Source organism: Stegodyphus dumicola, chromosome 10 (assembly GCF_044657685.1).
Source record: "Stegodyphus dumicola isolate Sdum_Otavi_A_Nest chromosome 10, ASM4465768v1".
NCBI classification, from domain to species: domain Eukaryota; kingdom Metazoa; phylum Arthropoda; class Arachnida; order Araneae; family Eresidae; genus Stegodyphus; species Stegodyphus dumicola.
In genome coordinates, this window is record NC_140777.1 from 177,074,288 (window position 1) to 177,098,788 (window position 24,501).

General features: G+C 35.5%; 1 protein-coding gene and 1 long non-coding RNA gene across 3 annotated transcripts in view; one reads left to right on the forward strand and one right to left on the reverse strand.

Annotated features, from left to right (window-relative positions):
* Positions 1 to 24,501, reverse strand: part of LOC146995211 (uncharacterized) — a 361,401-nt gene that overhangs the window by 40,455 nt on the left and 296,445 nt on the right. The gene's annotated exons all lie outside the window — the stretch shown is intronic.
* The window catches only part of LOC118197613 (putative chitinase 10), a 95,926-nt gene that overhangs the window by 7,749 nt on the left and 63,676 nt on the right, over positions 1 to 24,501 (forward strand). The window contains exons 4-10 of one of the 2 annotated variants that reach the window (XM_085825919.1): positions 2,080 to 2,268; positions 8,359 to 8,403; positions 10,648 to 10,836; positions 14,672 to 14,698; positions 16,301 to 16,489; positions 16,711 to 16,737; positions 23,695 to 23,883. In XM_085825919.1, coding sequence (XP_085682045.1) covers positions 2,080 to 2,268; positions 8,359 to 8,403; positions 10,648 to 10,836; positions 14,672 to 14,698; positions 16,301 to 16,489; positions 16,711 to 16,737; positions 23,695 to 23,883 — 855 coding nt within the window. The remainder of the gene's footprint in view (positions 1 to 2,079; positions 2,269 to 8,358; positions 8,404 to 10,647; positions 10,837 to 14,671; positions 14,699 to 16,300; positions 16,490 to 16,710; positions 16,738 to 23,694; positions 23,884 to 24,501) is intronic. The other variant, XM_085825920.1, reaches the window with a different exon arrangement.

Genomic DNA, 24,501 nt, shown 5'->3' on the forward strand with positions numbered 1-24,501 from the left:
GGGAAAAGTTAAACTCTTTTCCTGTGCTCTAGTTCTTAATGTCTGTGCGAGAAGTTGCCCGATTTATTACTAAGATCGTATCTTTGCATAATAGTTAAAAGAGTTCTGTCTTACAAGCTTGCAAACTCGGAGCTGTTATATGTTTCGTTACATAATTTAAAAAAAAAAATTACTGAACAGTTAAGAGGAACTACAATATCTCACAGTGTTATTTGATGTATCTTCTAATGTTATACATGAGGGGGCGCGAGACAATGCCAATGGTTTTTCCGTCTCTCGTAAACTATCAACTGTCCTTTGCAAAGCAAATGACAACCGGTAATAAATGACTTTCAAAGAATTTCTTGTCACAGACAAAAAAAAAAAAAAAAAAAAAAAGTATGAAAATTGCAATTCAGCTTACGTTTCGGCCTCAAGACTTTAACTCGGGGGCACTCATCAGTTTTATCACTTGTCGTCAGGAGCATATTTGCTTAGTGGATACTTAAGGTGAGAAATGATACCATTTTTTCCCTTTTATGTGTTATGCCTTTTTTAGGAAGACTCACCTGAACTTAATAAATATCGTACACGTTTATTCTTGTTATATACCTTTATGACTGTTACGACAATAGTTTTAAAAAAGTTATTGCTTCCTTGTACGAAGTAAAGGAAGTATTGTAATCACGTAAAATTCCATTTAAGCATTTTTCAACGAAAATATCCATTTTGACCGCTATCGAATGCAATTTAACGATGTTTTTGTTTGACATCTGTACGTATGAACTGACATCTGTATGTATCTGTACGTATGAACAGAATAAAAGACTGTCCCCCCCCCCAAAAAAATTTTAAAACTGATTTAAAATGAATTCTAAAGAGAATGTTTAGTGGCGTCTGTGCGTACATACGCACGTACGTATGTATGTATCTCGCATAACTCAAAAACGAGTAGCCTCAGAACGTTGAAAGTTTATATATAGGACTTCTATAACATGTAGATGTGCACCTCGTATTTTGTTGCAATCGGTCGCGCCAAACGTATATAAATATATTTATTAATATATCCACTCTGTTACCCGGCTCAGTGATCTCACTTTCTTTACTCTTATATGTTTGTAAATTGTACATTTTTTGCTTTAAAAATGATTGAATTATGTTGTTCTTATCTTCCGGTTAAGGTTTTTATTCCTTTAGTAAATCTGTATGCAATATTTTTAGAATTATCAACAATTTAAAAGTTGTTCAAGTGCCGCTAAGCCTAATAATTCTTTTGATGGCGGCCATTGCTTGTTTACCTCTGAAACAGTAGAGTAGTGAATTTGTTGCCAATCTAGAGAAACGTAGCTTCGGAACAACAAAGATAACGCCTTCATTTATTATTGCGAATTAAATCATGCTTAATCCTTTCTGGAAATTTTTCGATTAAATAAGTGTTTAAGATTTACTTAATTTTTAATAATTAATAATTTTTAATACAGATATTTTGAGTTTTTATGTATTTTTGCCTTGTCGCGAAGTGAGAACTGAATTAATTGAATGAGAAATACTCAATCGTCTGTGAAAAACTGTTTCTTTTTGTTTTGTTTGCTTAATTTCTTTTATACATCGTTCTAGCTTTATTATAGTATTTGAATGGAACATGTAGCAACGATTAGATAATTCTTTAAATGTTATAAATTTTGTGCTTTCTGAATTATATTATGAACGAAATATAATGCTGTTAAGTGAACCTAGCGCCAGAGTGTCGCTAGGGTAAACAAATAGAGTGAATTTTAAAGAATGAATTTATTCTATTGTGGTTTATTCGCTGTCGGCGAAGTAGATTGGATTAAATTGAATAAGTTTAAACGAAATGCAAGAAAAAATGCGTATAATTTAATATTTCGTACAAGGAAGTCATGTGGTGTACACATCAGATTTTTTTATTAGCTATATCTACCTATATTTCCTGCTTACTGCAAATGGTATGAGTACATCGTTCTTCCCATTTATTCAAATTAGCTTACAATAAGCATATATATAAATATATATACGTATGTGTGTATGTATATGCATTATTATTATTTTAAATTTATAAATTAAAAAAGATTGATTCAGTTAGGAATGTTCCTGACGATTTCGAATGCATTAAGGATGGACTGTACAAAAACTCCTATGGCTGCGACAATTACATCCAATGCTCCGATGGCTTGGCTTTCGAACAAAGTTGCCCTTTCGGTTTGCATTTCAACGAAGATACCGAGCGCTGCGAAATGCCTTGTGACGCTCACTGTGACGAAAGCATTGGTAAGTTTTACATTTTTTAATGCTTAATAAGATTATAAATTATTAAGAATTCATATTATATGATATTAGATTTATCGTCTTTGAAAATATTTATTGGGATTTTGAAACTGTTGAAGTTTTAAAACTATCCTTAAAACTGTAAACGATTAAAGAAGACAAAACCGTATTTTTGTCTTAAACGTGCAGCATGACAGAAATTAAACTCCACATTCTTGGGTACTGGATAGATTGCCGAAGAGTCGAATGACTCTCTGAATGAATAAAGAAGTCCAGATTTGAATTTCTTTAATTTTATCAATGAGGCCGCGGAAAGTCCTAACTTATATCAAGGCTATCAAAGATCTGCAGCTTTTCAGAGAAAATACAAGCACATCATCAGATGTGCTTGTATGTCATGAGACTTATTAACTTTCCTTCAGACTTCATTCCATTGTAGACTAACGTGTTTTACTGGCTTGAAAGCATCTGCCAAATCCGTGTTGTACACAAAACAGACTTTATGATAACACAAAACAGACTAATTTTGATGTACACAAAAGAGACTAATTTTGATGAATTATTCATTCAAAATTCTGCAAACTTTCGTATAGTGATGGATATACGGGGCATTTTAAAGTTGCAGGAAAATGAAAAATGCTCATTAATAGTAAACTTTTACAGCAAGATGACTAACAGAGATGAAGTTTTGAAGTAACGATAACGAATTATTTTATAAACAATTAATTATAAAATAAATTTTTAAGCTTGTCAGTTTTAGTTAGAATCTAATGATCTCCGATTTTACAATTTTAATGAAAGGCAATAATCTAGGGATTATTTCAAGATTTATAAAATTATTTTTATTGGTAAATATATATAGTTAAATAAAAAAAAAAATTACAAGAAAAAAATCTGAAAGCTTACAGATTTTACATTACGCCCAAGGAGGCCATTGTTCTCACGTTTTGTGGGTTGCCTTTATTTATTAAATATCATGTTTTTCTCACTTAAATAATTAAATTTAGATCAAAAGAAGTATCGCAAAGTAATTTTAAATTGAGCATATCTTTAGAATTTCTGATAAACAGTCTCGCGCTCTGGCGATAAAAATGTTTTTTTTTTTCCATACAGTGTAGCCGTTGCTCGCTTTGAAATCGTCGAGTTTGTTAATGAAAAATTCGTTAAAGTTTTTGAAAATATGAAATAGATAATAAAACAAATTCCAGATTCCAAATTTCGGCTTCCAGATGCACATATTCGGATGGAAACGTACGTTATTCAAAATTGGATGGCTCTAGGAACCGTTCTTTTATTACAGTGTGAGAAACATTCATATATTTATGCAGATTCTTCATTATTCAATTTCTTTAAATATAATGCAGGTCTCTAATATTAGGTGGCAACAATTTGAAAAGGGAACCGACATTTATAGCGAACAAACTCAAAATGCCGAAACGAAATTAATAGTCTTCTGGGTAAATTGAACCTTTGGTTTAATAATAAATATTTAAATAATATAGCTTTATATATATATTTGGCGGGTAAGATTTGAAGTTCCATTTCGGTTTTATAATGTAGGTAATTCGAAGTTTCTTTGATGAATTATTCATTTTTACTACACCATATTTAATGCTATATCACACGTTTCTTCTAATTATTATAAATTTTCTTTCTAGTTATTTTACTATTATTAATTAGTCTAAAATCTCTTTGTAGACAAGCTATATTTCATTACTTAGCACGTACTAGACTTAAGAACGGTCAGTTGCTATTCCATGTCGAATTAATATTTTTTAATTTCAGAGATTTTGTTGCTCTAATGTTACAGACTTGAACTGAATCTTCTTTTTATTTTTATTTTGTACTTTTAGGATCAAATGTTCATCTGTTATTATTCTTTCCTACGTTGGATTTCTTCTGTTTGTATAATGTAGATTGTTTCATAGTAAGTAGTAGATAACTATTTTAACAGAACTTTATGGATATATAAAGAAAACGCTTTGGCTTTATATTAATTACAATAGATTTACAAGAGTCATTCAACAGAAGGACTGTACAAATTGCATTATTATATTCAATTAAGGATTTCAATAATTGTGAACTTTTACAATTTTTTCATGAAAAATTTAGGAGAGTTTTTATGATTTGGAGAGACAATTCGAAGAAATTCAATCACTTCTATCTAGAGAGAAAACGAACTCGTAAACTTTCAGAATTAGATTATACCTTTAAGTTATATGTTATGTAATGTTCTGTTTTTATAATAGATCTAGATTACATTTTTATGTGTCATTTTGTATGTTTAAGAGATGAGAGAGTTAATCAACAAAATGACTGTACATAATGAGAACTAACGGCTATGTCCTTGAAGAAAATTATTTTCTTTCTTATTGAAAAAACAATATTTCATATACTGCACAGACTTTATCTTCATTTGCTAATTGTCTAATGCATTTTGGTTTTCTATAAAGGCTTTTCTATAGCCAAATATTTTTATATCTAAAGGGGGGATATGAAAGATATAATAAACGAAAGCATTCTACTAAATTTAATTTGGCAATCGTCATTTTTATTCCTTATTTTAATTTGGCTACTTCCGTTTCCTGTCTTAAAATTACCAACCTTTTAAAATATATGAATCTGAAGTACGTCATCTCAAAATTAAACTGCATCATACCATCTTATGTTACGCGCAGAATGCTGATACATTTTATCCAATCACAGACCAAAATTTCAAAAAAAGAACCGACGCTATATCTCTGTCTGCTGCTAAATGTGTACTTACTTCCCCGCTTGGCCTTCTCTGCTAATGCGCTGCGGTTAATCACTGTCTATCGTCGACTGCCTGAAAATGTAAGCTTCCAAAAGTTGTAATATGCCTATGATGTATGAAGCCGCCCAAATGGGATAGTGACTATGACTGTCCTATCTAAGGGCCCGGGTACGAATCCCCTGAGAGGTATGGATGTAAGTGTATAGGCCTGTGCGGCATGGAAACACTCTAAATATGAGGCGAGGCGAATGTTTTCTAGAGAGGTGGGTGATAGGGGATCCTCGGAGCCGTCCCCCTGGGGTGCTTTCTCTCCAAATTTGGGGCGGAACTGAGTTAAAATCAGCCTGTCACCTATAAGGTGACAACGACAGGCGCGTTTGACTCCTTGCCACAATGAATGTCGTGAGCTTGTGCTCATCATTGTCAGCGAAGTGAGATTCTTAACAACAGCATAGCATCAACAATATGATGTGTGAATGAGAATATGTATCGCAAGAATTAAGTGTCAAGCAATAAATCATGTCTTGTCTTCAGCCACGTCTGTCTATAAATGTCTATAAGTGTCATTTATATGTACATACGGTCAGGACTTCCTGCTAGACTCGCCTTCGTTACATCTCTCGCCGTCCATTGCAACTGGTATCCAATCCTCAAGATGTATATATATATATATATATATATATAATAATTTATTTCCTAAACCGTATTGATTAATTGATTATATTATCTCCTAAGTTTAATTAAAGTAGAATTATTTTAAAAGTGTGCATCCATACTGGTAAGTTATATTTTGAAAGATGTTTTGTGGATTTAAGTTCATACAACATTATATATATATATATATATATAGATATATATATACATCTTAAGCAGAATTAAATGAATTTATATATATATATCTCACGGTTTTAAATGAAAAAAAAAAATCCGAAAGGTTTCAGATTTTAAATTACGTCCAAAGGGACGTTTTTTTAACATTTTGTGTGTTACCTTTATTTATTAAATATCACGTTCTTCACACTTAAACCATAAATTTCAGTTCAATAGCAATGCCGCAAAATAATTTTAAAATGAGCCTATTTTCAGAATGTCCAATACACAGTTCCGCGCGCTGGAGATCAAAATTCCCTTTTCCCGTAGATTGTTGCCATTGCTCGCTTTTAAATCGTTGAGTTTGTTACTCAAAAATTCGTTAAAGTTTTATAAAATACGAAATCGATCATAAAACAAATTCCAAATTTCAAATTTGGTCACATGCCCATATTCGCAAAATACGAAATACAAAATACGAAACTGATCATAAAACAAATTCCAAATTTCAATTTTGGTCACATGCCCATTCGCAGTAGGATGACGTCATTCAAAATTCTATGGTTCTATGTACCGTTGTTTTATCCCAATGCGAGAAATATACATATATGCATATTTTTCATTATTTAATTTCTTCAAATATAATGCAGTACTCTTAACATTCGGTGGCAACAGTTCGAAAAGTAAAACGGACATTTATAGTGAGTGTTTCAAAGCAAAATCGCAAAACGAAAACAACAGTCCTTCAGGGACAAAGCGCCTTTGGACTAATAAAATGTTTTTTCAGTATCTATATTCTTGGTATGAAGCAAAACGCTACATAAGCTAAAATCCTAAATCATCTGTAAGATGCAGAGCCAAAATAAAAGTTAAGTAAAATATTGTCATAAAATGTCCAGGCGCGGTATGATAGCTTCCCCGCAAGGCAGGTCTAGTGTTGCCAGAAATGACAAGGGAAGACTGGGTTGCCATATTTGGCGATAAATCACCCATTAGGCGACAAAATTGGCGATATGCCGTAGGCGGATGGAGAACCTTCTGGAACGAATTCTGACTGGTTTAGCCCAGAATGTTGTCGAGCACAAGCCAAAAGCTAGATATATCCTGCTGGTACGCTGAGAATCAGTCAATATCGAGTCGATCGAGTTGATATTCAGTCAGTGAGTCCCTAGTCGAGTCAGTTAAGAGTCAGCGAGCGAGTGACTCGTAGTCTAGTGCCGAGTTGGTCGTCGAGTGTATCGAGATAGTGTCTTAGTGCATCGTCGAGTTTGATTTAAGAGTGTGTTGAGCTCCGAGAACGATCGAACCGAGGCAGGACTGGTACTCTAGTGCATCGTCGAGTGCATCGAGTTGTAGCGTTGAGAGACTCAAGAGTACGTACAGTTCCGAGAACGACCGAGCCGAATCAGGAGCTGTACTCTGGTGCTTTGCCGTGAAGCTGTGTTCAACCGTTATAGCCTGATAGCCTGAAGACTGTGTCGCTGATTGTTCCAGCGTGTTTATAGTAGTTCTTTGACGACTGTAAACGTGTTATTGGATCAGTCTTGAATAATGCTGGCCAATCAAGTGTCGTCGTTATTTACCCCAAATCCACGAACTCGTACCATAACGTACGTGTAGAGAAAAACGTAACAATATTAAAATTAAATTTTCATGTTCTGGAAGATTAACAAGTCAGAGGTTTCGCCTTCTGTCAATTCTCACTTCTCAAATTTAGTCTTTTCCACAACAAAAGTGAATTCAGCTTACTCAAGACCCATACCTACGCACATCTTCGAGCACTGCCGTTAGCTTACACAAATCGTCACGAAGTTATTTGACTCCTATATAAGTGAATATTACTTATAACAGGAATCAGCGCAAAGCTGTTCGACAGGCTTACCTTGTGGAGACATTAGGTTAACTGGAAGCAGGAGAGATGAAAAATAAGCAACACTTTCGCCGGGAATCGAATCGCGGACCTCCGGAATACGCTCCCAGCGTGCAGACCACCACACCACGAAGGCATGCCAACAAGGCGGGAGATATATATATACCCCCCCCTTTTAAAGGGCGACTGAGGTTTTTAGGGGACCCGAAAGCTGGAGAAATGAAAAAAAAAGCAACACCTTCGCCGGAATCAAACCGCGGACCACTGGAATACGCGCCCAGCGTGCAGTCCACCACATCACGAAGGCATGCTAAGAAGGCGGGATAAATACTTTATTACCTGTTAAATTCTTTTTTTTTTTTTGATGTTATTTCGTTTGTGACCTAAATGCTATTCTTTGAGTCTTATATTCTGGAAAAGGTAGACGGAATCAAGAGAATAAACGGAAACGAGTGATAAACGAAAAAAAAAAAAAAATTGCCTAATTTAAAAGTAGAGAGCATTTTAGTGACATGTAAGTCTGTTTTCATAATTAATGAATTTTAATATTTCAGCTTCTTATTTCTGAAATGGATACTTAATACAAGTTTTGTTATTAAGTTTAATATATAATCTTTAAAAAAAAAGGAAATTTTCAACCTCTTTCCTTGCGTTTCAGGTGAAGAATGTGGATGGGTAGAGTCGAATTTCACTTCTAACCATGGTAAGTAGAAGCCATTTCTCCTGGATCAAAATTACACTATACCAAGAAATAAATTTTAAAATCTTAAAATCTTTCCATACTAAAACTAGAAAACGATACTTTTGAGTAATGGAACTATCAATTGTAAAATATTGAGATCCTTCCATACTAGAAATAGAAAACTATGCTTTTAATTAATGGAACTAGCAATTTTAAAATATTGAAATCTTTCCATACTAAAATTTGAAAACTATACTTTTTAGTAATAGTCCATAGTGCTAACAAATGTATGCGTTATTCCCTAAATAGTGCGGGTTTTTTATACTTCTTTTATTTTTCCAACAGTTTTTTTCAAAACTAAAAGATGCTCTCCTTCATCCTCAGCTAGCTCTTAATAGTTACAAATAGTTTGTCCCCACCGCAGTGTGCAAGACATCCTTGTCGAGCTCCGCAGATCTTCGCAGGTCTTCCATGAAGATTCACGTCTTCTAGGCTTGTAGTTTCCGGCTTGCTATTTCTGGCACCACAGCTATTATTCGTTTATGTTTATTGAGCAGTGCCTATACTGTATTAATATTCCTATTAATAATTATTTAATTGTACTAAAAATTGACCAATATGCTCTTTTATCACTTCCGTTTTAGCTTTGAAGAAATAACTTAAAATCGAATTACTGTCTTCAAAACTCGCTCTAAAAATAAAAACATTGTAAAATTACTACCTGCTTTTCTACAAATTAATGCAGGTAGTTTATCCCTTCCCTCTTCGAGCTTCGCTAAATTGAAAAGATCGCATTATTTATGGGATGCCCTTAAATATATATATATATATATATATATACAGGGTGTACTGTAAATGTTGCGCCAAACTTCTAGGCGAGGTAGGGCTCATCATAAGGACTAAGAATTGCATAGGAACCCGTCAGGGATAAGTGGTAGCATAGGTAGAAGATGGGAAAAGAAGCAAGAGTGATTAATTTGAAACATTTATTAGACATGAATACAAATGGTGTACGACAGCTTGAATGTTACAACAGATGCTCGAAGTTTGCATCATCAGACGCCAAATATGCCTGACACCGACGGACTATGATTGCCGGATATGTTCAAACATAGCGGAAGTTCCTTTGATTGTAGCAGCTTCGCAGGGGAGTCTTGCCACGAGATCCATTTCAGACACAACAGGACCGTGATACACGACACATTTTAAAGGCTTCCCGAAAAACGAAATCAAGGCTTGATAAATCCGGTGAGCGTGGGAGCCAGGGAGCTAGTCCACCACGCCTAATCCATCGAAGCGGGACTGATTTGTTCAAATGGCTACGAACATCCAGTCCAAATTGAGCAGGGGCTCCATCATGTTGGAATCACATGTTGCGCCTCACATTTGGTGGAACATCCGCCAACTAAATCGGGAAGAACCTGCTCCAGGAAGATCAAGTAATTCGCGGCATTAAAATGGTCCGTCGGTGTCAGGCATGTTTGGCGTCTGATGGTGAAAACTTCCAGCATCTGTTGTAACATTCAAGCTGTCGTACACCATGTGTATTCATGTCCAATAAATTTTTCAAATTAATCACTTTTGCTTCTTTTCCCATCTTCTACCTCCGCTAACACTTACCTCTGATATTTCGGAGTATAGGTTCCTATGTAATTCTTAATCCTTATGATGTGCCATCTCCCCTAGAAGTTTGTCGCAACATTTACGGTACACAATGCATATATATATATATATATATATATATATATATATATATGTATGCAAGAGAATGCGTAGAAAGATCCCGACTTATCAAGGAGAACTGGCAGCTTTCCATACAACCAAGTAACAATTCATGAGGAACGCGTTTCATTATATCGCATTTCTGAACAGAATCCCACCTCTAATTTAAAATTTTCTCTTCAGCTTTATAAAATCCGACTTTAAATCTTACAGAAGCTCAGAAATGTGAAATGATTCCCCGGCCATCCCCGACGCGCAGATAGAAAATTAATTATAATTAATTAAAAAAATAAATATAGTATTCATACAGAATAATACTTAAATTAAAAAATAAGAATTAATGAATAAAACGTAATAAAATGAAGACGCAAATGTAATGAAATAAGCAAATAAAAGTCAAACAAACATGGAATTTTCGAGCTTATCTCATATTTACACTTCTTTATACGTTCCAAGTATGTAAAAGTAAATTAAAAAGTGATATTATGCGAAAGTAATTTTCATTTCAGTAAAACAATGTGAAATTACATTACTTTCTTGTAGCTACGCTTGTACCTGTTGAATTACGATGCTATGAGGACGGAATATACGAAAACCACCAAGACTGCGGACGCTATATTGTATGTTCCAGCGGTGTAGCCCATGAAGAATCCTGCCCCGAAGGTCTACATTTTAACTCTGAAAAGAAGATATGTGAAGATCCCTGCGATGCCCATTGTGATAGTACTATTTGTAAGCTGAGATACTTCTAACTAAAATTTATTTATAAATTTATTTTTGAAATTATTTTTTTTCATAATCTGTTATACGATTTATTCTTATCTGAAAGAAAAAAAATCATTAGAAGGGTGTAATCCATAATTTCGGATTGTCCATATAAAGAATCCATAACAGCAGTTAAACGTTCCATACAGCCAAGTCTATTGGAAAAAAAAACTATTTGTTTGTATGCAGTGTAACGTCAGAACACCGAGAACTGGAACACCCAGAACGTCAGAACTGGGTGCAAAAAAAGACAGGTTGTCTTTTAAAATATTTATTTTAAAAACGTAATAAGAAATTATTGATTAAATATTAAAATAATTGAATCATTACAGCCATAATTTAAGCAAAGGCCGCTAACGCGACGAGGACGCTAATTTGCGTCTGCTTTCACTCATTTACAGCATCAAAAGCCTTTTACCCAAAGTTCTTTCCTTGTTTTTTTAAAAACCTGGAAAGAGAATAATTAGTCCCTTATGACCGGAAACCACACTGGGGAGGGTTCCGCTGCACCTTTCTTCCAAAGGTCTGCTGTCCATTCTGTTGCTGAGAAAAAAATAGCTCTCATTAAGCACCTGGAAGTCCGAGGAGTGCGTATGTCTGAACGTTTAGCAGGCAATGCTCATATATACCATTTGTATTTCTCACATATACTATTTGTAATGGTCATACATATCATTTGTACCGCCTTATATAATGCTCAAACTTTCTAAATGCTAATAACAGAGAAACTAAATGTGATCTTAGTGAAACTTTTGTATTCGAAGAGACCATCTGTACGTTGAGAGTGTGTGTGTGTTACTGCTGTATAGGTGTACTGTTGTTTTTAGTTTCGTCACATCTTCCCCTCAAGTCCTGCTTTGCTGCCTCATCGTAACGAATGGAATGGTTGAAGTACGTCCGGGGCTTAGCTCCTGGTAGGGTCACCCTAAGCATGAAGGCCATTTCTTTATGCACAGCTAAAGAAAGCAGGTGAATCTTTGAAGAAACGTCAGACTTCTACCTCAGGTGTTTCAGGTCTTATGGCTCACGTAAGCTATAACACTTCCCCCTTTATCATAAATCCAGTTGCTTCTGGTTTTAATCATCTTGTATTTGGACTCGTGGAATTGGTCTAACATGTATGACCACGTCGGGGATTAGAAACAACAACAGTTTTCCGTCACATACCGCCAAGAATTATGTAAGCGAATTTTAAAAAGTGATCGGAATATTGAGAATATGTACTCACATGTATAAATTATGGAATTAACTTGTCAAGTTTGAGGAGGAAAGAATCTGAGTGATCCGAAGAAAGGATGGTGCAGCAACTGAAGTACAACACATGATGTGTAGAGATGGGATTACTCACTTTCATGGTGTAATAAAGCCACGTATATGAAACTGAGATTACCTGTTACCGTATCACCACTGAAAATATTGTGCCCATGAATGTGATATGAATTAACAGCAGCAACAAAGCACACCATCTAGAAATGTTCAGTTCCGGACGACGCTTACTGGTTTAAACGGGAGGATTCCTAGAAAAAAGTGCACCGCCTGAAGCGAAGTCCCGCCTAGCTACGGAAGAAATGTTGCGGCTATGCGGGATTTTTAAACCTCACCGAAAACGTCTCGGGTCCCGTGTAGAGACAACCAATCAGACGAAAGTTCTGCTTCTGAAAAATCACGTGATTCCGATTTGAGCGATAATCGATTACTGTTTGGCGTTCAAATCTTTGTAGTAAGTGAGAATGGTAACCTAGCTACGTGGGTTTCCTGGAATTGTGCGGGTTCTTAGAATTGTCCCTTTCGACGTCAAGTCCCGCGTAGCTTAAACATAATATGATTGGGACCTTAGTCTGAATAGTAAATATGAGAAATTCGACATGCATCGGAATATATGAGGAAAATGGATACAGCACAATAGTACAAAAAATCAAGAAAATGAGTGGATCGTGATTAAACAATACAGCTAACTTCTTCCCTAACTTCTTTATCTGTGAGGGGGAAAACTATCTCTTTTATGATGTTATGCTGTTAATATCATGGCAGATCGTTATAGTAGATAGGGACAGAACGCCAAAGGAAAGATTCCATCACCCAGCAGCTACTTCTGAGCCACAGCCACCATAAATAGATTTAGTGTCCAAACCTCTGGAGGCTATCCGGAAGCGCGCCACTCCCGATCAACCCACGGGGACTTTACATGTCAGACATCATCCATCGCCGACCGTTGACCGGGGGACCCGGACAGCCCTTATAAATCAACCCATGAAGGTCAACCATGTAACCTCTCTACCACCAAGGTCCCGGACAAGACAGTACTAGTACGGTCCCTGCTAAGCCCAACTGAATATACGATGACTCTAGTCCTATGAAGACCTGCAGGCCGAAGCTACTTACCCTGCAGGCCGAAGCTATTTAACCTGCAGGCCGAAGCTGTCCAGACACAAGTCCAGCCAGTTGTCTGGAAGGTCCCCAGGTGTCCTCCCACACATAGTCTGTTCCGGAAATTCCATCCAATCGGACCGCACGGATGGTTGTCCAACATCATTTGCCCAGGCCAGCATAGCCGACCTGGTTACCAGCAGGGACTACGAGGAGACCGATGTTGAACTGGGGGAGGGAAAAAGTATTATAATTCTCTCATCGCGAAATCACTTTCGGGCATTTCACATGGCTCAGGATCATCCTGAAATAAAACACTCTGTTTCTATAATGAGTGGGAGGAAAAATACCCTAGTTTTTTTTAGGAAAGATAGATAGAGTCGAAATGACCTTTCTGGCTCACTTTTCCAAAAACCTGAACGACTCTGTCTGATGTCAAGTTTTTTTTTATCAAAATATATATGTTTTTAAAATATTTTTTTCAAACTCGAAAAATATTACAGAAAAAAACGAAAATATCTGAAGTTTTGGGAATAAAAAGAACATAAAAATGTATGTTTCTTAGATATGAAAAAATACATAAAATTTTAAATTTCTGGAATAAAAATAGCATAAAAATATACGCTTTAGGTATCAAAAACTCTAAAAAAATATTATAAAAATTTCAAATATAAGTATTTAAACAGGATATAAAAATGTATGTTTTTTAGAAACGAAAAGGTTTAAGTGTTTAAAATAAGAGATAAACATCAAATGAATATAAAGACGACTCAGAGTTAGAAAAGTTAAACTTTTTTAAGATTCTTGTTCAAATTCATACGAATATTCTTCATTAATCATACCTCTATAGTTGAATAAGTAATTCAATTTATCGTAATTGCTTTGATAGAAAATTTTCCATGATGTTTTTTAAGAAAATATTATTTTTCTCCATCATCTACATCTATTTTCACAATACATGAATCTGTATACTTAGTTTGAATTTTTCTCAGTAAGATCAGATTATGTTTCCATTCTAAAACTCTAAAATGTTTTATTTTTAAAGTTTTAGGATGACATACGAGAGTATTGAATTCTTCCATTTATTAGCAAACATTTTTTAAAGGTCTTTAGGTTTAAGATTTCTATAAACCAGAATTTAAAAATAATCTCATCAACAATATAAGTTCTTTTAAATATAATATAAAATTTCTAACCCTTTCAGTTTAAAAGCAAAATACTTAGCATGAAAGTAGAAACAATGAGCTTTGAAACTTTATAGCTTACAGTACAAAAAATCAAGAAAATGTTCTTATTTAGCGGTATGTGTTTTTAGCGGTATGTGCTTATTTAGCGGTATGTGTTCTTATTTAGCAGTATGTGTTTCAAGTTTCTTATTTAGCGGTATGTGTGGTGTATTATTGCTTTTCAAATTACAATTCTTTCTGAATTTCAGGGGAACAATGTGGATGGCCAACTCCTAGTAAGTATTAATTTTAATGTACTCAACCTTTGCTTCAAATAGATTTAAAGAGCATTTAAAAATGCCTTTATACCTATGATGATGTCATGACTCAAGAAATTCCGTGTTTCAAATGCGAGAGCATTGGTATCATTTTCAAAACTTCATTCAACACTCGGGTGATGGAAATAATTATCAACATAGATTATAATCCAAAAAAAAAGACAATTATCTGAACAGCACAAAACAACATTTTATTACGAAACACGACATATTGATATAATTTCCGTATCTAGCAACGGCCATGAAAATCATAGCAAGTATTTCACGGCCTTCGTTACTTCAAGCTTCAAGTATCCGAATTCTACAAAGTTCAAGTACCAAGAGAGTTCTAAACATCAAGTTAATTTCTTTTACGCTTTTCTCTGCGCCCAACGAGAGCGCCATCTACTAAAAGCAGAACAATATCATTTACAAATAAGACATATAAATCTTATTTTAAGTCATTTTTAATTTTAGTTTTCTTTATTTTTATCAAAATGATGTTTACCAGTTAATATTAATCTTAAAATTTGAGTTTAATTTAAGAAATAAAAAATACCAGGTAACTAGTCATTCATTTCCGCATAGCTAAAACTTCTAAAATTTCGAAGTGATAGAATTATTATTCTGATTGTTACTGAAGCAAAATAGCGAGCATAAAAACAAGCTGCACGCAAAGAATTAAAATGATACTCCTTAGATTTCGCAATTAGAATGACTTGTGCGCGATAAAATAAGATTTATCAAACATAGAATGGTTTGTAAGTCATCAGTAATAAAAGTGACAAAAGTAATCACTAAAAAAAAAAAAAAAACTATAAGCTTTTAAATTTTATATTACGCCCAAGGGGGCGTTTTTTTTAATGTTTTGTGTATTACCTTTATTTATGAAATATCATATTCTTCGCATTTAAAACATAAAATTCAATTCAACAGTAATATCAGAAAATAATTTACAAACAGCACATCATTAGAATTTCCGATACACAGTCTCGCGTGCTGGAGATAAAAATGTCCATTTTCCATTTTGTTAATTAAAATTCGTTAAAGTATTACAGAATATAAATAGATAATAAAACAAATTCCGAATTCTAAATTTGGGTTTCCAGATGAGCATATTCGAGTGGAGGAGTACGTTATTCAAAATTCTATGTCTCTAGGTACCGTTGTTCTTTCACAGTGCGAGAAACATACATACATTCGTGCAGATTCTTCATTATTTAATTTCTTCAAATATAATGCAGGACTTTAACATTTGGTGGCAATAGTTTGAAAAGTGAAACTGACATTTATAATGATTCAACGCAAAATCGCAAAACGAAAACAATAGTCCTTCAGGGACAAAGCACCTTTAGACTAATAATCGTATGTACAGAACGAAATCTTGATTTGCCGTGAGTGCAAAGGAGGATAAATTTAGTTCAACTGGAGATCTGATGATTTAAGACTAGTGTTAATCATTAAATAAAGTGGAGATAGGGTTTACTTCTTCCTGAGAATTTCTGCCTTTACAGAAACTTAAAGAATATTGTTGATCATCAGAATCTTAAAGAAAGTAACTGAATAATTTTTTTATCTCAGTTAGGCTTATCACTCCAGACTTCATATGCATGAAAGCTGGACTGTACAAAAACTACAGGAACTGTAAAAGTTACATACAGTGTGTCAACGGTCTTCCGTATGAGTTGCCATGTCCTGGAGGATTACATTTTAACGCTGAGACGAAAAGTTGCGAAGAACCTTGCGATGCCCAGTGCGATGAAAGCCTAAGTAAGTGGGTGTAGACTGTATCTAGTTTTGTACGAAACATGCAATAGAAAAGATTTCATCCACGGCAATAAGTTTCTATTAATTTTTAAAGCACAGTCATATTATTAACTCGCTTTTCAACATGTTTTGTTTTCATTTAACTCAAATCTTTTACATATATTTTTAATAATGATGAAAACAATGCGAGAGAAATTTTTCTAAGGAACATTTTTATTTTTCAGGGGAATGGTGCGGACGGCAGGCTCTTGGTAAGCTAATAACCTAGCACTTTCTGTTGTTAATGCTGTTTCTGATTATCCACCTATATAAAGAGAATCATTGTAGCGAAGAGGCCAAGGCCGTGAGTTACTTACACATTACACAACCTCATCACCGTTTTGATCGAGAACACTGAGGTTGGACACCAAGGTTTCGTATCGCTCTTCCCCTTCCATCGATCGCTTGAGGGTACTTACAGCTTGGCCGTTTTTAACTACCCCAAGCCACAAAAGCATTACACAGCGAAATTTCGATTTAAGAATTTTATTCGTTTTCGAAGATCATTCATCATCCGAAAAGTTCGTCAACCGAAAGTAATGTTCCATAAGAATTCAGGCAAAATGGCAACCGCAGATAGTTACATATTTTATAAGGTATTTTTCCTGTTTTCGCGGTGTGGTGGTCTGCACGCTCGGCGGGCGCGTATTCCAGAGGTCCGTGGTTCGATTCCCGGCGAAGGCGTTGCTCATTTTTCACTTCTCCTGCTTCTGAAATAATACCTACAGCGGCATCCGAAGTAAAAGGGTGATGGATGATGATTCTCCACACCCAGGATTTGGCAATTGGGTTCCCTAAATCCTCAGTTGCCCTTTAAAAGGGGGAGTATGTAAGGTAAGGTATTTCTTCCGCCTTCTTAACGTGCCTTCGTGTTGTAATGGTCTGCATTCTGAGCGCGTATTCTAGAGATCCGTGGATCGATTCCCGGCGAAGGCGTCGCTCATTTTTAAGTCTCCCGTTTCCAAATAACCTAATGTCTCTACAATTTAAACTTAACAACAGTACATTGTGTACACGTTCATAACAGAAAACCAACGGAAATCATTAAAATCAGGCAAAATAATAAATGCAATATTAATCAGATAAAACAGATGAAAATTAAATTTAATTTCGCTGTACTTGTACGAAAGGGTGTGAATAGCATAAGTAGAAAATGATGAGGAAGAGGATGAGAATAGATGTTACTATCTAGGTAAGGGATCCCTTTCAATAAAACCAGCACGCAGAAAATTGGACGGAGCCCCAGAAATTCGCGTATGGATTTATAGGTTTTGCTCCGTCGCACTACAGTTCTTGCGCAAAAACCATCACTTTGCATACCAGCCCAGCAAGGAATCCACTATACAGTGTGCAGCGTTCTGATCTTCCTTCTATTGGGTGGCCCCTCTATGTTGCCGTCCTCCTTCGTTCATGCATTCTCTATTTCTTTATACACAATTTTAATTATTTTATTTTGATATACCAGTTGGTATTTTGATGATGCTTTGGTATCTATTTATTTTTTGTTGTCCAAAGGTACATTTTTTTATTCATTTTTTAGAGAATCTTGTTGGATGCATGTATAAATATTTTATTTCATTAGTTTTAGCATATATCAAGATAAGAGGTTTTTCTAGGGTATATTCTTTCATCTTTTTTTTTTGTCTCTTGGTGTCACTCGTTTCTGCTTCAGACTCACTTGGCCTCCATTGGGAGAAAAATTGCCTCACGTGATTTGTTATTATCAACGTTTTAAAATGTTGCTGAAGGGAGAAATGCATTGTTTTCCTAAATATATATGTTGTAGCTTGCTGCTACTTCAAGAGGAGATATCATTACCTTTGCATCTTGTTCTTTTTTGTAAATAATTCGCGGTCCAAGAACTGGGAACATCTTTTCTTCCTTATTCATTCTCTAGGGACATTTCTTTCATAATCGCCTTTTGTTGCCGTTTCGGAAGCTGCTGAAGTTCCTCTTAAGTCTACATTGTTAACTTCCAAGTCAAGGTTTTGCCTGGAGAGGCAAAATCTAAATAACAAAATAAGTCTTAAATGTCAAAAGGTCTATCTGCAAAATACAGTTTAGCCTTCATTTCTTGTAGAGACATTAGGATTTTTTTTTTTTTTTTTTGGAAGCTAGAGAGATTGAAAAATAAGCAATGGGCTTCGCCGGGAATCGAACCACGGACCTCTGGAATACCGGCCCAGCGTGCAGAACCACTACACCACGAAGGCACGCTAAGAAGGGGGAGAAATACCTCATATACACCCCCTTTTAAAGAACGACTGGGGTTTTTAGGGGACCCAATTTCCAAATCCTGGGTGTGGAGAATCCTCATCCAACATCCTTTTAGTTCGAGCGCTACTATAGAGACATTAACATTTTTTCTAAGCCAGAGAGATAAAAAATTAGCAAACGCCTTTGCCGGGAATCGAACCACGGAACTCTGGAATACCGGCCCAGTGTGCAGAACCGCTACACCACGAAGGCACGCTAGGAAGGCGGGAGAAATACCTTATATTTTAACACATCGAATTTATGGTGGTGTTAAGGATAGTTAAGAAAAATATTAGGAATACTAAAATGATGTTTCAGGAAATCTCTGATTGTTGATTCTACAATTACTCCATTACTTTAATTACCTTAAAACACTTTTGTTAAATAATTTGTTGCATACGTAATTGTTCGTAATTAGAAACAACATTCGCGTCCGAATCGTTTTTTGCTCAGATAATTTTTTCGTGAATTAAATTGTTCAAAATGTGAGGCGTTCGTAATCCGAGGCTCCACTATATATTCCCAAACATACGGGATTCGAACTCCAGCCCAACGATAGAACAATGGACCGTTAATCAGCCCCCGTATCCAACGAGGCTGCTGATTCTCTTTTATTCTATGCTGATAATCCTTTATTCTAATTTTTTATTCTGATATTTTTTTCTATAAATGCATTCGATGCTAGTTATAATGACGGATCATTATAGCAAACTTTCATAACAATTGTCGATACAAAAGGTCCTCAATTCATGAAAGTCTTTTAATCTCATTTTCATTGCGATGTCTTTTTCCTTTTTGTCACTATGTAGTCATTATAGCGACCGTTAACTGTGTACTAAATGTTATGAAGAAAAGGTCTAGCAGTTCAATAGTTAACTTATCATCAATATAACTTGTAAACACCATTCTAGTGATTAATTTTAAAGAAGAATTTCTCCTAACAGCGATGTAACAAAACACCATCATACTTCTTGATCAGTTAAAAATTTACAATCTTAAAAATATGAAACCGTTGACGTAAAATTAAAACAGAAACCAGCAATGCCAAATTTTCTGTTACTAAATGCTACACTTAATCTAATTCTGTAAATGCTGTCTTTAAACAGATATTATTTGGCAAAATTTTGCCCAATATTTCCTCATAAGTACCACATAGCAAACTCAAAAAAAGTAATATACAGATAAGCGTACAAATAAACATATTTTTTTATATCACCAATGAAAGAACCAGTAAGAAATCACCAATGGAAAGCTTGTCTTGAACCAGAACACGAGGAAGTATAGAATTTGAATCTGAAGAAGTCTCTTATCATCAGAAAGTTTCTTATCATTAGCAGGTGGAGAACAGAAATGGTTCATGTTCATCGCAACCATCAAGGATTTTCTGAAAATGTGGGAAAGGGTCTAGATCTCAGCTAATAAGTGGCATCCCAGTGAATTTGAAATAAACAAAGAGTTTTTTTATGATAACGCCATACATTATTTCAAAATAATAATAAAGTAGAAAGAGAAGCTTCAAGGATTTTTATACAACGTTTTGAAATTGTTATATCACAAAATACACTGGTGAAATAAATTAAGAGAATTTTCATATTTGATCTACGATCTCCAGAACTACTGGACAAATTTTAAGAAAATTTGGTATGAACATAGGTTGATATAATACAAACAAAATAAACATTCAACAGTTATAATAGACACGCATGTTCGTGTGTAACACTCATGGGAGTCCGAAGGTCTGAAACAGCGGTTGCAGAAGACACAAAAGAAATGGCTTAATAGGGGGTATGGTCCGCTCTTACAGCCAGACAGGTCTCGCAGGGTGATGGCATACTGGAAATAAGGCAATTTATCAGTTATTGCAGTTATTTTGTGGCAATTGGTCCCACTCAGCAACACTGTTTTCAGTCCCTGCATGGTTCTCGGGTTTTGCGAGTTGCAATTGACCTCTCCAGATCATTCCAGACATGCTGTATAGGGTTGAGGTCTGGAGACCTGGCTGGCCAATGCATCCGGCGAATATCCTCACTCTCGAGAAATTCGTCGACCAGAACAGCTCGATATGGCCTCGTGTTATCGTCCTGTAAGATGAACTCGGGGACCACTGCACCCCAGAAAAGGCAAGCAGAGGGCTCCAAGACCTCATTCCTATACCTCACACTAGTCACAGAGCCTCTGTCAAAGACATGGAGAGGTGTGCGGCCATCCAACATGATGCCTTCTCAGACCATTACACTGCTACCGCCATAACTGTTTCGAAGACATTGGAGGGTAGGTAGCGGGTCCCTGGTTCTCTCCATATAAAAAAGCACGGCGAGAATCGGTGTTTAGGCTAAAACGGGACTCGTCGGGGAACAGAAGGGTCGCACATTACTCCGTACTCCAATCACTATGGTGCCTGCTCCATGCTAATCGGACTCTCCTGTCCGTAGATGTGAGCGGGACGCAAACAGCCGGTCCTCTGGCAAACAACCCTCTCTCATTCTGTCTTTTGGAAACAGTCACCTTTGTTACACGGGTTCCTGTGGCTGCATACAGGTCCCGAGAGAGCTGAGAAGCTTTAGCCCCTCTGTTACGCCTCGCTAGCAAATATCGATCTTCTGTGGCCGTCATGGCTCTTGGATGACATTGCCCAGGTTTTCTCTCGATGGATCCAGTATCCTTGAACTGTTTCTATAGGTTACACACGACGCTGGGTGTTAAATTAAACTCTCTGCATATCTGGACTTGCGACTGGCCTGCCTCTAGCCTCCCCACAATTCGCCATCTCATTTCATCATCTAAACGTTGGTGGTTACTCATTTTTACTGTTCCCGATGTGAATTTAACCGATTGCTGCAAGATAACACCAAGAAATTCGCCCAGTTGTGCTAGCAAATGCAATTCGTCTTACCTTCCGCGCACTTATAAAGCTAGCTTTTCTGTTGGCTCAGCCTACACACACGTGTACGCTTACGTATTTGCCGTACAAGATTTGTATTTTTATCTAGAAGCGGTGATTTTTCCTTCAATTCAGTTCTTTTCATGCAATTCGATAAATATATATGCAAATTCTCTTAATTTATTTCACCCGTGTATTTAAAATGGATGTACGGGTAGGACAAAAAAAGTTTTCCTTCCGCAACGAAAGTCTAGGTAGACTGATATTGAACTGAACTAAAAACATACGAGACTATGATGTATTTCTCCTGCCTTCTTAACATACCTTCGTAGTGTAGTGGTCAGGACGCTCGACGCGTAATCGAGAGATCCGTGGTTCGAGTCCCGCAGTGCTCATTTTTCACATCTCCTGCTTCTAAAAAATCCTAATGTCTCTACAGTGGTGCCCGAACTAAAAGGTGGTGGAGGTTGATTCTCCGCCACCGGGATTTGGGCGATTGGGTCCCCTAATCCCCAGTCGCCCTTTAAAAGGAGAAGTATATAAGATATTTTACCGCCTTCTTAGCGTGTCTTCGTTAGTAGTGGTCAGAACGCTCGACCCGTAATCGAGAGGTCCATGGTTCGAGTCTCGGCGAAGGCATTACTCATTTTTCACATCTCCTGCTTCCAAAAAAATCCTGATGTCTCTGCAAGATTACGTACATGCATAATCTTCATCAATATTTTTTTTTTTGTAATTAATAAAGATATTCCTAGTATTTTGTATAGTGGTAGAGATTGTAAAATTTCTTTACAATGTTTTCGATTTTAGACCGAAACTGGGAACGGATTAAAATTATTTTCATAGTAAACAATGAGAAATAGAGTCTATATAATGAATGATTCGTGTAACGAACTCTGCCTTAGAACGGATTGCGTTCGTTGTGGCGCATAGAATTCCTGCATTTAACTCTTGTGCACCACATATTATTGCGTATTTTCTGCCTCCTGTCTGGATGATTTTGTGGCGTAACTGTAGCACACCCGGAGAGTATTGGAGAGGTTCAGGTTCGAGTCCCGGCTAGAGCATTGCTCATTTTTCACCTTTCCTGCTTTAAAGTAACCTGATAACTCTACAGTGGCGCCGGAACTAAAAGGTGATGGATGATGATTTTTCACCGCCACCGATTTTTGGTGATTGGGTACCCCAATCCCCAGTCGCCTTTTAAAGGGGGGGTATTTTCTCCCTCATTTCAGCATGCCTTCGTGGTGTAACGGTTAGCACACTCGGAGCGTATTCGGGAGGTCCAGGTTATGAGTCCCGACGAGGGCTTTGCTCATTTTTCACGTTTCCAGCAACAAAATAACCTAATGAATCTACATATTTCTCTAAATTCAGAACTAGGATCCTTTAAAAATTGCGTAGTATTGTTACATAGGAGCCAATATTCTTTAGAATTATCATGCGGTGGTTTTTCCCTTTTTCTGGTAAAAGTTAATTAGAATAAAACACGTAAGACGAGAACCAAATTATCGCTATGTAAATTAACGATCGCTCAGTAACGATAAGGACTTGGAAAAGATTAAATAGGCCTTTTTATTTAAACAAGAACTTTGAACATAAACACATTTCTTGAGTTAATAAATCAGCCACAACTCATGAAGAATTTGAAAGCAAAGTGTACACACAGATTGCTATGTCATTTGATGCAAGAATTTTGCGAATCTTACTGTTACCCGGAATCCAAGAAACTATTGAAAAAGATGAGAAATTTTGTTAAACTAAAATATACTTTTTGTAAGAAGTTTTCCTGAGTAAGAAGTCATCAAATTAGGTTTCTACTTATTCGATAGCAATCAAAATCGATAGAGGTTTTTTTTTTTTTTTTTTTTTTTTTTTTTTCAAAATCTACGCTAATCTAAGATTTTTTTTCCTCCTTGATGAACTCCAATTTTACATTGATATGCTTTTCTTCAAAATAGATTTTATCTTTGCATTAAAACTTCATTCTGTACTTATATCGCAAGAAAATAATTTTTGTTAATAATTGCAGATGGTAGTATTCCCGAAGATTTCAGATGCAGCAGTGATGGAATATACCAAAACAACGGTAGCTGCGATACTTATATTCATTGTTCAAATGGTATGCCCTACAAACAGCAATGCCCCAAAGGCCTGCATTTTGGACCTAAAATCCAGCGCTGTGAATTACCTTGCATAGCTCATTGTGATAAAAACCTTGGTAAGATGGCATTCTGGGTATTTGAATTTCGAATGCATTTTTGGAAATGTATTATCAATAAAAAATATAAAAAAATTATTTTATAACAAAACCATCATGAATAAAAATTCCTGAAATGGATTTCTGCCATTTCAGGAATAATGGAAGAAAAATATTTATAAGCTCATCCGAGAAAGTTATGAATATTATCTTTGATGCATTTCTTAAATTTTACAATGCAACCCTTAGTGCTTTTCTATCAGTTTGCAGTAAATGTAAACATAAAACAAAAAATTTCAATTTTAAATAAACTGAACTAATATTTGGATAAAAATTGCATCTGATTAATTAATCAATATTTTGACCTGTATTACATATTACGAAAAATATTTTTTAAGGAAAATGATGAATTAAATCAAGTGTCAAATATGATAAAAAAAAGTTGTTGTTCACGAGCATATCAGAACTTAAAACTTGCTGATCTAATTTTAAGCATTTTTTCCTAAAAATTAAAAGCTTTTTAATGTTGGTTCCCATTTACAAAAGTAGTGAGAGTATGAATAAACAATAATTTATCGCTGAGAATCGTACAATGTAAATGTGAAAAATTAATTACAAACCCTAAGCATAAGACAAAAT